This window comes from Callorhinus ursinus, unplaced genomic scaffold (assembly GCF_003265705.2).
Source record: "Callorhinus ursinus isolate GAN/ISIS: 27379988/994484 unplaced genomic scaffold, GSC_fseal_2.0 scaffold25, whole genome shotgun sequence".
Lineage (NCBI taxonomy): Eukaryota > Metazoa > Chordata > Mammalia > Carnivora > Otariidae > Callorhinus > Callorhinus ursinus.
In genome coordinates this window covers 7,823,620-7,835,718 of record NW_027397087.1, presented here as the reverse complement: position 1 = coordinate 7,835,718, position 12,099 = coordinate 7,823,620, and the positions used below count along the sequence as shown (strand labels likewise).

The 12,099-nt window shown below is 38.7% G+C and overlaps 1 protein-coding gene across 1 annotated transcript in view; it reads right to left on the bottom strand.

The window, feature by feature from the left end:
* Positions 1-12,099, bottom strand: part of RAD51 (RAD51 recombinase) — a 29,949-nt gene that overhangs the window by 5,939 nt on the left and 11,911 nt on the right. The window contains exons 4-6 of the mRNA XM_025884576.2: positions 8,134-8,251; positions 6,494-6,585; positions 2,242-2,336 (exon numbers count right to left, since the gene is read on the bottom strand). Of these exons, the coding sequence (XP_025740361.1) occupies positions 2,242-2,336; positions 6,494-6,585; positions 8,134-8,251 (305 nt within the window). The remainder of the gene's footprint in view (positions 1-2,241; positions 2,337-6,493; positions 6,586-8,133; positions 8,252-12,099) is intronic.

Genomic DNA, 12,099 nt, shown 5'->3' with positions numbered 1-12,099 from the left:
TCATTACCATCTTTGTCCTTTTGTAACTGGCTTATTTTACTTAGCATGTTTTTAAGATTCATCCATGTTGTAGCATGTGTGAGAATTTCATTCCTTTTTAAGATTAATATTCCATTTTATATGACATTTTGTTTATCCATTCATCCAGTGATGAATAAGCCAGGTGTTTCCACCTTTGACTACTGTGACTAGTGCTATTATGAACACCAGTGTACAAGTATCTGAGTCCCTGTTTCAATTCTTTATATACTCAAAAGTGGAACTGCTGAATTATACTATAATTCTATGTTTAATTTTTTGAGGATTCACCACACTATTATCCATTTTTGTTAATTTTATGTATAGTGTAAGCGTCTAAATTTATCTTTTTGCATGTTGATATTCAACTTCATTAGCACCATTTATTGAAAAGACAACTATTGAAGAACCATTAAATTGCCTTGGCATCTTTGTCAAAAATCAAGTGACTATAAATGAAAGAGCTCACTTCTGAATTCTTAATTCTGTTCCACTGATCCACATGTCTGTCCCATTCTAGCACCACACTGTCTTATTGTTGCTTTACAGTAAGTTTTAAAATTAAGACCAAGACCTACAATTTTGTTCTCTCCCACTACCCCAGAATGTTTTGGCTATTCTGGGTCCTACACATTTCCATATAAATTTTATAATCAGCTTGTTGATTTCTGCCCAAATGCTTCCTGAAATTACAGTAGGGATTGTGCTGAATTTCTAGATCAGTTTGAGGGAAAATTATAACTTTAATAAATTTGTCTTCCAATCCATGAATATGGACTGTTTCTCTATGTAGATCTTCAATTTCTTTCAGCAATGTTTTGTAGTCTTCTGTTAAATTTATTTCTATTTTGATTTTTGATCATTTTGACAGTGAATGGAATTCAGTGCTGTGAATGACAGAATTGTTTTCTTAATTTTTCAATTGTTCACCGCTTATATATGGAAATACAATGGATTTTTGCATAGTGACAATGTATCCTACAACCTTGCTCAACTTAGTTCTAGTAGTTTTGTGTATATGCAGATTCCTTAGGATTTTCTACATACAGGATCATTTCATCGGTGAATAAAGACAGTTCTACATCTTCCATTCCAATCTGGATGCCTTTGATTTTATTTTCTCACCTGATTGCATTGACTAGGACCTCTGGTACATTCAGTATATTCCACCTTCAATGGAATGTAAATGGTGAGAGTGGACATCCTTATATTGTTTGCGATCTTAAGGAGAAAGCATTCAGACTTCCACCATTAGGTACAGTAGCTATATGTTTTTTGAAGTGAGACATAGTCCCCAGTCATTATGGTTAAATTGCTTATTTTGCTTTTCAATTAAGTCAGTTTTTGTTTCACATATTTTGGAGCCTATTATTAAGGCATGGATATGTTTGTAATTGTTCTATTTTCCCAATGAACTGACTTTTTAATTATAAAATGTTCCTCTTTATCTCTAGTAATGTATTTTCTTCTTGTCTTAAAGTCTATACTGTCTGATAGTAGAATAGCCAATTCTCTTATGGTTACTGTTTGGGTGCAGTATCTTTTCCCATTATTTTTTCTTTCGACCTATTTGTGTCTCTCAATCTACAGTGTTTCTCTAGACAACAGCATATAGTTGGATATAGTTTTTTATCCAGTCTGACAATAACTCATAGATTTTAAAGAGTGCTTTTTTGGGGCACCTGGGTGGCCCAGTCATTAAGCGTCTGCCTTTGGCTCAGGTCATGATCCCAGAGTCCTGGGATCGAGCCCCGCATCGAGCTCCCTGCTCAGCGGGAAGCCTGCTTCTTCTTCTCCTACTTCCCCTGTTTGTGTTCCCTCTCTCGCTGTCTCTGTCAAATAAATACATAAAATCTTAAAAAAAAAAAAAAAAAGTACTTTTTTTTCTAAGGAAGGTCATTCTTCTGAACTACACACATAACTTTGGGATTCAGACCAGTAAGAGAAGAAACACTCTTCAGACATACGAACCCTGGCAATCACTACAGTGACAGGTGCAGCCAGATTTCTCTCATCTTAGGGGCGCTTGGGTGGCTCAATCAGTTAAGCGTCTGCCTTCGGCTCAGGTCATGATCCTGGGGTCCTGGGATTGAGCTCTGTGTCTGGCTCCCTGCTCAGTGGGGAGCCTGCTTCTCCCTCTCTCTCTGTCCCCCCAGCTCTTGCTCTCTCAAATAAATAAAATATTAAAAAAAAAGATTTCTCTCATCTAATTCAGTAACCTACCTCTCAGCCACTGCTAGCAGCCGTTCTGGCCTAAAGGTACCCTCAGTGTCAATGTACATGGCCTTTCCTTCTCCTCCACCTCGGTCAATGGGAAGCTAGACAGAACAAAAAGAACAGTGTGGAAATTAACACTGTACTTCTGATGTAACTAATCAACTTCCCCACCCACCCCCAATAAAGCAAAGGGAAAAAACATTTTAAAGAGTCAATGAGAAGTAGAGAGGAGGAGGCATTCCCTTCTGATAGAAATACAGCTAGTAGTAGATATGAAACTCCTGGTGTTCCACAGCATGCAAAGCCAGACTCTTTCTTGCCAGAGTTGGACTGCTTGGAAATATAGTCCAAAGTAGGTGATAAAATTCTATGACTGAATACCAACACAAGATCGAACAATTCTCTCAAGAGTACAAACCTTTGGAAACATCATTTACTACCCTAGCTTTAATAAGTTAGAGACCCTGATCCAATACCCAATTAATTTTGTCACATCCAGACCACACTTACACTTCACTTTATTAAGCAGTTTGCTTCTGCAGGTCCCTAAAGGGGCTTGGCAATGCCCTAGGAGCATTCTTTGTAAGTTTAAAGTATGACTGAGAGAGAAGAAAAAAGGTGTTTATTCCAATAGTATCTACAGATGTTAAAAATAAACAAAAGGAGAAAAAGCAAAATAGAGTTAAAAAAAAAAAAAGAAAGAAAAGGGAGGAATGCCATCAATATTGTCTTATGAGCGACTTAGGGAATTCTTGGTTTTAGGTTACCCATCCTATGCCAGACACCTTTGAGTTCTACAAATTTTACGTGAATGATGCTAAAGGGCAGTTTCCACCCTAGCAATCTACTTTGGAGCAATAATTCACCTTTAAATTCTGAGGAAAATCCTTTAGGACATTTCACAGTAAGGGCCAAGAAGCATCAAATTTTATTTCTTTTCCTGTTTCTGAGAAAATATTTTTAAAAATCATGCAAGTACTATATCCTTGTATTAAAAATTCACACAATATAGAAATGAGTAAAAATTGAAAGCTCTTCATCACTCCCATCTTCCGCAAGTAATCTTCCAGATCATCATCACCTATGCATTTTTTCTTTTAAAGATTTATTTATTTGACAGAGAGAGAGACAGCGAGAGAGGGAACACAAACAGGGGGAGTGGGAAGGGGAGAAGCAGGCTTCCCGCCAAGCAGGGAGCCCGATGCGGGGCTCGATCCCAGGACCCCGAGATCATGACCTGAGCCGAAGGCAGTCGCCCAACCGAGCCACCCAGGTGCCCCTGTGCATTTTCATACAACACTCTTCATATGTGGTTCTGCCATTACTATGTTACCTTGAGAATATTAATCCCAGTTTCCTTTTCCTTAAAATGTAGATAAAACCCACCTCATGGGATTGTTCTGAAGATTAAGTAACTCACAAAGTGTTAAGACAGTGCCTGACATACAGAAAGCACTTTGAGAACTGATGATATTCTCCACCTCTAAGGCACTCACCTTAGCTCAGTTACAGAGGCTTTGTTAATTCGGAAAAGGAAAAATGATTATCATTTCAAAAGTTGGCAGATAAATCTTTTAAATCCTAAGAATCCATGGAAGGAGCAAAGGATATGTATACAACAAAAGAGGGTCTTGACAAAGGAAAGGTTTGAAATCACTGGCTAAGAGGACAGCAAATGCTTAGTTTTTTGGGTGAGGAGAAAATCTTGACACTCAAGGGGCTAAAAATTAAAGAATTAAGATGAATGAGGATCCCCACTTCTCTCACTTTCTGTCATCTTTAGTGCTAGCAAGAGAGGAAGCTCTTTTCCAGCTACAAAGAACTCTGTGGGCAGAAGGGAGACCATAGTTGACTGGGTATGGGTAGGAAGACTGACAGAAAAGTGGAAAAGGTCCCAGTGTAGGGGATGGACCGCATACTCTGCACTCCAGCCCATTCTGTCTCCTCCATCTTGCCCTCCAGTGTCATTGCAGTCATCTTGTACTACTGGACTGGAACACCACCACCAAGTTAGCTATTTTTATAGTACCATAATTTAACTCTTCTTCCTATTTTACAGTGATGTAGGTTGTTTTGAACTCTCACCATTTTATAATGCTGTGGTGCAAATTCTTTGTACATTTATCCTTGACTATATGTGAATAGTTGTGTAAGCCACATTTTCTGTCAAAGGGTATATGCATTTAAAATTGGTATGTATGAAAAATTGTCTTCTCTGAATTTTAAAATTAGTCTAGTACTTTAAAGAAACATGGTCTGTTCATTTTTGTGATCTGTGGCTCTCAACTTTATGTAACTTCATTATTAGATAGAGATCTAATGTAATAGAGTTTCACTTCATTAAGTTAAGAAAATCTGAACAAATGAGAGCAGATAATGTTTATTAAGCCGTAATGTAACATCCTCTCTATACCTCTAGTTCTAGCTCTTAGGCTGGTGAAATGTAATCCTTTCTGTAATTAATGAATTAGCATCCTTTTTCTTTTTTAAAAAAGATTTTATTTATTCATTTGAGAGAGAGCAAAAGAGGCAGAGAAAGCACAAGCAGGGGGAAAGGCAGAGGGAGAGGGAGAAACAGACTCCCTGCTGAGCTGGGAACCCAACATGGGGCTCAATCCCAGGACCTGGAGATCATGATCTGAGCCAAAGGCAGATGCTTAACCTTTTGAGACATCCAGGCGCCTCTTCTTTTTGGGGGGGGGGGTAAGGGTGGAGGGAGAGAGAGAATCTCAAGCAGGCATCATGCCCAGCGCAGGGCTTAATCTCATGACCCTGAAATCATGACCTGAGCCAAAATCAAGAGTCGGACACTTAACCTACTGAGCCACCCACTAATCTATTATTTCAATAAAACATGACCTTAGACATTAATTTACTGTGTCTGTTTCCAAATCCTCCTATGAATGAGACTATAAGTAAAAAAAGTTTTGGGGGGCGCCTGGGTGGCTCAGTTGGTTGAGCGACTGCCTTCGGCTCAGGTCATGATTCTGGAGTCCCGGGATTGAGTCCCACATCGGGCTCCCTGCTCAGCAGGGAGTCGGCTTCTCCCTCTGACCCTCTTCCCTTTCATGCTCTCTATCTCTCATTCTCTCTCAAATAAATAAAATCTTTAAAAAATAAAAAAATAAAAAAAGTTTTGGAAGAGATACTTAATACAGAGGTAAAGCAGAAAATGGAGGTGGTCAGAGGTAAACCAGATCACACTGATAGCATGGGGTTTTGAAAAGAAAAGAGACACCTTTTCCATTGTAGCCCAAGATAAGAAAAGATGGGTATAATTGTAGGTGGATTTATAAATTTGATGTGAAGAACAGGTTAGTCATTGGCTGAGTGAGGGTTCAACAGGAGCATGAAGGTTTGAGAAGAAAGAACAAAGCATGAGAACTGTCTTACTGAATGGGAAAAAGAATGCCTCAACAAATTTAGTAGGTCTGCTAAGCAGTATTGGATGTTAATCTGATGTCTGTCAGCTTGAATTTAAAGACAATCAGCTTTATGGTATGATTTTTCTCCAGTATGATCAGCTATTAAGGAATAGGCACTAAGAAGACAGTTCTCATGGGGAGCCTAGATGGCTCAGTTGGGTAAGCGTCTGCCTTTGGCTCAGGTCATGATCTCGGAGTCCTTGGATCGAGTCTGCTTCTCCCCCCAACCAAGTCATGCTCTCTTGCTCACTCTTGCTCAAAAAAAAAAAAAAAAAAAAAAAAAAGTTCTCAGAGAAGCCTCTTAGAAGGGTTCATCTAAGACTTACATCTCTTTAGGTGGGGAATATATATCTGAAGAATGACTTTAATGGTGAAATCATAAAATCTAGACTACTGAAGAGGGCAGGTGAAAACAGGGGAGGCATAGTGGATGATAAGAAAACATCTGGGGGCACCTGGGTGGCTCAGACGGTTAAGTGTCTGCCTTCGGCTCAGGTCACGGTCCCAGGGTCCTGGGATCGAGCCCCGCATCGGGCTCCCTGCTCCGCGGGAAGCCTGCTTCTCCCTCTCCCACTCCCCCTGCTTGTGTTCCCTCTCTCGCTGTGTCTCTCTCTCTGTCAAATAAAGAAATAAAATCTTTAAAAAAAAAAAAAAGAAAAAAAAAGAAAACATCTGAAACGATGAAATAATCTGAAAACAATGGCGTTAAAGTTTCTAGGACGTGGAATAAACTTTATCTTAGGGATAAAGTGCCCTTAATGTCCATCCCAAAAGATGCTTGCAAATAGCAATCAACTAATTTTTGCTGATTTGGTTAGAGCCCAAAAGCTTACCTGGCATGTTACAGCCAGCGTATGACAGATTTGAGTCTTCCCAGTTCGGAATTCTCCAAACATCTCTGTGATGGACCCTGTTTCAATTCCTCCTAGAAGAGCAGTAAGAAACACCTCTTAGTAAAATACAAATGTTTAGAAACAATAATCATAGAAATGTCCTTGGAACTCATCAGAAAGATGTATACATAATTTGGAAATTCAATTTTCAACAAGAACAGCTTTTAAAATACTTTTTTATTTTGAAATAATTCTAGATTTACAGAAAACCACAAAGAAATGTACAGGGAGGTTCCATGAATTCTTTTTTTTTTTTTTTAAGATTTTATTTATTTAGGGATGCCTGGTAGGCTCAGTCGGTTAAGCACCTGCCTTTGGCTCAGGTCATGATCCCAAAGTCCTGGGATCACGTCCCACATCAGGCTCCTTGCTCAGTGGGAAGCCTGCTTCTCCCTCTGCCTGCCTGTCCCTCTGCTTGTGCTCGCTCTCTTTCCCCCTCTTTCTGGCAAAAGATTTTATTTATTTATTTGACAGAGAGAGAGAGAGAGAGAGAGAGAGTGATAGAGCGAGCACAAGCAGGGGAAGCGGCTGGCAGGAGAGAGAGAAGCAGGCTCCCCACGGAGCAGGGAGCCTGATGTGGGGCTCGATCCCAGGACCCCAGGATCACGACCTGAGCCAAAGGCAGACGCTTAACCGAATGAGCCACCCAGGCACCCTGGTCCCAAGAATTCTTCAGTCAGCCTCCCCCAGTGTTAACATCTTATGTAACCACAGTATCAGTATCAGAAAACTGTCAGCGAGACAGCCCACAGAGTTTGTTCAGATTTCTCTAGTTATAAATGCACGCATCTCATTTGTGTATATGTGTATAGTTCTATGCAATTTTATCACATCTGTAGCTTCATGTAACTACCACCACAATCAAGATATAGAACTAAACCATCACAAGTCAATAAGCAGTAAATGTAAAAATTAGAGATATCATCTAACATTTACTAAATGTTTCTTGTGTACCTGGCATCGTGCTATGCAAATATATGTACCATTTCATTTAATTCCAATAACCTATAAGGTAGGAAGTCTTTTTATCCTCACCATGAAGACAATAAAACTGAAGCATAGAGATATTAAGTAATTTGCACATATTCCTGAATGCATACTATTTTGCACCCTAAATAAAACTTAAATGATTAAATATTTGGGGAAACAAGAAAAAAATCTAACCTTGCGATAATTTAGGACAGCAATGTTTTCAAAAGTTCAAAAACTTTACAGGTTTCCATAAAGTCCAAAAGTTTAGTGTGAACTACTGTGCACTACCATGCATTGATACTATAACACAGTATTCAAACATGGAGTGTTTTAGTTATCAGATTTTCAACTTTGTGTTAAAGTAAGCAGAGGATGCTTACTCTCTCTCTGAATGCAGTATTAAACAGAAATTCAATTATTTCATTGGCAGATAATTTTAGCATAAGTAAGGTCCTCCCGGCAGCAGTCTTACTTCTTCAATGTGGATAGTTCTCTTATCTCTTAATTGTATCTAACAGATAAATTCTACCCAAATACTTTAGTTTTGTTCTGTGACCTGGATGCTTTGCTAACTGCAGTTTACAGACGAGGATAAGGGATTACTATACCTTGAAGTAGTTTGTCAAGTTCTTTTGAGCCAGTAGTAATCTGTATGATCTCTGACCGCCTTTGGTGGAACTCAGTTGCAGTAGTGAAACCCATTGGAACTAATTTAGCTGCCTCCGTCTGGGAAAAATAAGAAATGTCAAATCAACAAAATATGATTATTAGTAAAACAAGAATCAGACATACTGCGGGAAGAGACAAATTGTAACAAAATTTCCAGAGTGCTTTCTCTTTAAAAAGTCATCAAAAGGAACTCCGGGGTGGCTCAGTTAAACGTCTGCCTTCGGCTCAGGTTATAATCCCAGGGTCCTTGGATCGAGTCCTGCATCGGGCTCCTTGCTCAGCAGGGAACCTGATTCTTCCTCCGCCTGTCACTCCCCCTGCTTGTGCTCACTCTCTCTGACAAATAAATAAAATCTTAAAAAAATAAAAAGTCATCAATATACTAATAGTTTTAGTTCTAGGATTATTTTCTCTCTCTGGCAACTAAAGGATAAGCTAATTTAGAGACTCAATGAAAATTAATTTTTTAATTGTTAATTCAAGTAATACATCCACATAATAAAAAAAACCTATTATAGACCCACACATATGTACTTCGCCCGACTCATGACAAATGTGACGATACAGTATGAAGTCTAACAAAATATTTAAATTCTCATTTCCTGGGCGCCTGGGTGGCTCAGTTGGTTAAGCAACTGCCTTCGGCTCAGGTCATGATCCCGGAGTCCTGGGATCGAGTCCCACATCAGGCTCCTGGCTCAGCAGGGAGCCTGCTTCTCCCTCTGACCTTCTCCCCTCTCATACTGTTTCTCTCTCTCTCTCTCTCTCTCAAATAAATAAATAAAATCTTTAAAAAAAATAAATTCTCATTTCCTGTTCCATCAACCACAGACTCTCTTAACTTCCTACTTTGTTAAATGAGGACATCTGTCCTTTAATCACTTTTCCCTCCATGTCTACCTTCCCCATCTCTGTCAGCTGTACCTTTTCTTTTACGCTGTCAAGGTTGAAAACATTTATATCCTATTTTTCAGTCATTGATAAGTTTTCAATAATCAATTAATTCCAAAATTTAAAATAAGTGCATTCAGGAGCGCCTGGATGGTGCAGTTGGTTAAGCATCCAACCCTTGGTTTTCAGCTCAGGTCATGATCTCAAGGTACTGGGACTGAGCCCTGCTTCAAACTCCGTGCTCAGCATGGAGTCTGCCTGAGATTCTTTCTCCCTCTCCTTCTGCAACTCCTGCTCATGCTCACGTGCTTTCTTTCTAAAATAAATAAAAGATACTAGAGAAGGCACACTAAACAAACTAAGCAGAAGGAAGGAAGGAAGGAAGATTAGAGTAGAAACTAATAACATAGAGACTAGAACTAGAGAAAAATCAAGAAACCAGGAGTTGGTTCTTTGAAAATCAAGCAAAATTGATAAACCTTTAGCTAGATCAAGGAAAAAAAGACTCAAATCACAAATCAGGAATGGAAGGACATTACTATCAACCTTACAAAAACAGAATTCTATGCCAAATTAGATAACTTCAATGAAATAAGCAAATTCCTAGAAAGATACAAACTATTAAAACTCAATAATCCAAAACTCATCAAAATCATCCAAGTCAAAGCACAAATCATTAGTTGAATCTAAATCTATAAGATTTTATTTGTGAGAGAGAGAGAGAGAGAGCGTGAGCAAGCGAGCAAGCACAAGCCAGGGGAGCGGCAGGCAGAGAGAGAAGCAGGCTCCCCGCTGAGCAAGGACCCCCCCCCCCAATACAGGACTCGATCCCAGGACTCTTAACCAACTGAATCACCGAGGCATCCCTAGTTGAACCTGAATCTAAATTCGGTAAAATAAACGGAGTCTGACTATAAAAAAAAAAAGAAAAGAAAAATCTGAATACATCCATAGCAAGCAGAGATTAAACTTATCATTTAAAAACTCCACAGGGTGCCTGGGTGGCTCAGTTGGTTAAGCGTCTGCCTTCGGCTCAGGTCATGATCCCAGGGTCCTGGGATTGAGCCCCGCATCGGGCTCCCTGCTCTGTGGGAAGCCTGCTTCTCCCTCTCCCACTCCCCCTGCTTGTATTCACTCTCTCATTGTGTCTCTGTCAAATAAATAAATAAATAAATCTTTAAAAAAAAAAGGTAAAAACTTTACACAAAGAAAAAAGAAAATCAATGAATAGGTGAGTAGTAGCTTTAAATTATTCTCTAAACTTCTCTAATACTATCTCACTTGAAAACTCATTACATTTATGTTACAGCTTTGTAAATTAATTCATTGCAACACCAAACAGTGTTCTAGAAGTACAATTCTTTCACTAAAATTCCAATGTTAACAACTCAATGTCCCTCATAGGTTTCTGCTGTGAAATTCAAATCATTTTTTTTATACGCCACCAGTTTTAAAATCACGGTCCATTTTACCTTGCTTTTATATCTGAGTCATATCTTTCTCCAGTGTTTTCTGACTTTATCATTTCTCAAATTTACCAACCTCTCAATCTTACCATGTATTCTACTGAAACTCTTCTACCTGAAGTTCCTTCTCTTCTCCAAACTGGGCTGTTTGCTCTCTAGGTTAACTACTGTCCCAACCCTCCTTCACTGAGTACTTGAGTTGGAGTCTAACCTAGATCTTTTGTTTTCCACCCTCATTTTGTTGAAGTATATCCTCAAGTAACTTCCTAAGAAAGTGGATAAGAGAAAAATATTCTGAGATCTTTTATTTCTGAAAATGTTTTATTCTGCCCAAGTACTTGGTTAATAAAATTGCTGGAACAGAATTCTAGGTTTAAAATTATTTTCCCTTAGGGGTGCCTGGGTGGCTCAGTCGGTTAAGCATCTGACTTCAGCTCGGGTCACAATCTTGGGGTCCTGGGATTGGGGCCCACGTTTGGCTCCATGCTCGGCGGGGAGTCTTCTTGTCCCTCTGCACCTCCACCCGCTTACCCGCTTGTACACTCTCTCAAATGAATTAAATCTAAAAAAAAAAAAAATTATTTTCCCTCAGAACTTTGAAGGCATTGTCCTACTAGTTTCTACCAGTCAGATTTCTGGCAAGCTCAGTTGGTGGAGCATGGAACTCTTGATCTTAGGGTTGAGTTCAAGCCCCACAATGGGTGTAGAGATTACTTAAAAAAATAAAATCTTAAAAAAAAGGTAGTCTTTGATTTTTGTTCCTTTAGAATTGTTTTCCTCTGAATTCTTTCAGAATCTTCTTTATGACTGATAAACTGAAATTTCACACTCATGTGTCTAGCTGTGGGTCTTTGACACTCAATGAGTTCTTACTATGTGAGATTTCTGTTTCCCTTTAGCTCTGGCAAATTTTCTATTATATCTGAGAATTTCTTCCCTTCTTTTTTTCTATGATCTCTCTTCCTATATAACTTCTACTAATCTTCAGGAAAAATGAAGATTAATGAAAAATAGAAAATACAAATACCAAAGCAAGGGCGTGAGTGAGACTATAAACCACTACTGAACCCTAATTAATGTATGCTGAAATATTTAGGGGGAAATGTATTGACATCTTCAACTTTCTTTGAAAAGTATAAAAAAAATCCAAGATGGACTGATTGTTGGATAGAGATGAATAGACAGGTGGTAAGTCAAATATATTAAAATGTTAATGGTAGAGTCTAGGTGGTGGGTGCATGAGTTTTCATTGTAAAATTCTTTCAGCATTACAGTAAGTTAAGAAATTTTAATAACAAACTGCTAAGAAAAAAACATAGGAGATGCTTTTCCTGTTTGTCACTTTTAACTCCTAAATTTTCTAGAATATGAGCCCTTACACGAACAAAATATTATAACCAAGTGAAATGTGAAGTAAAAACCATGCAACTGCCTAATCTGGGAGAACTTTATTCTCACACTTAATGTAATACGTTACTTTCATCTGTGCTAGGTGAAGTCTTAAATCTATAGTTTTCAATAGCCAACAACTACCAGACCTTGGACATA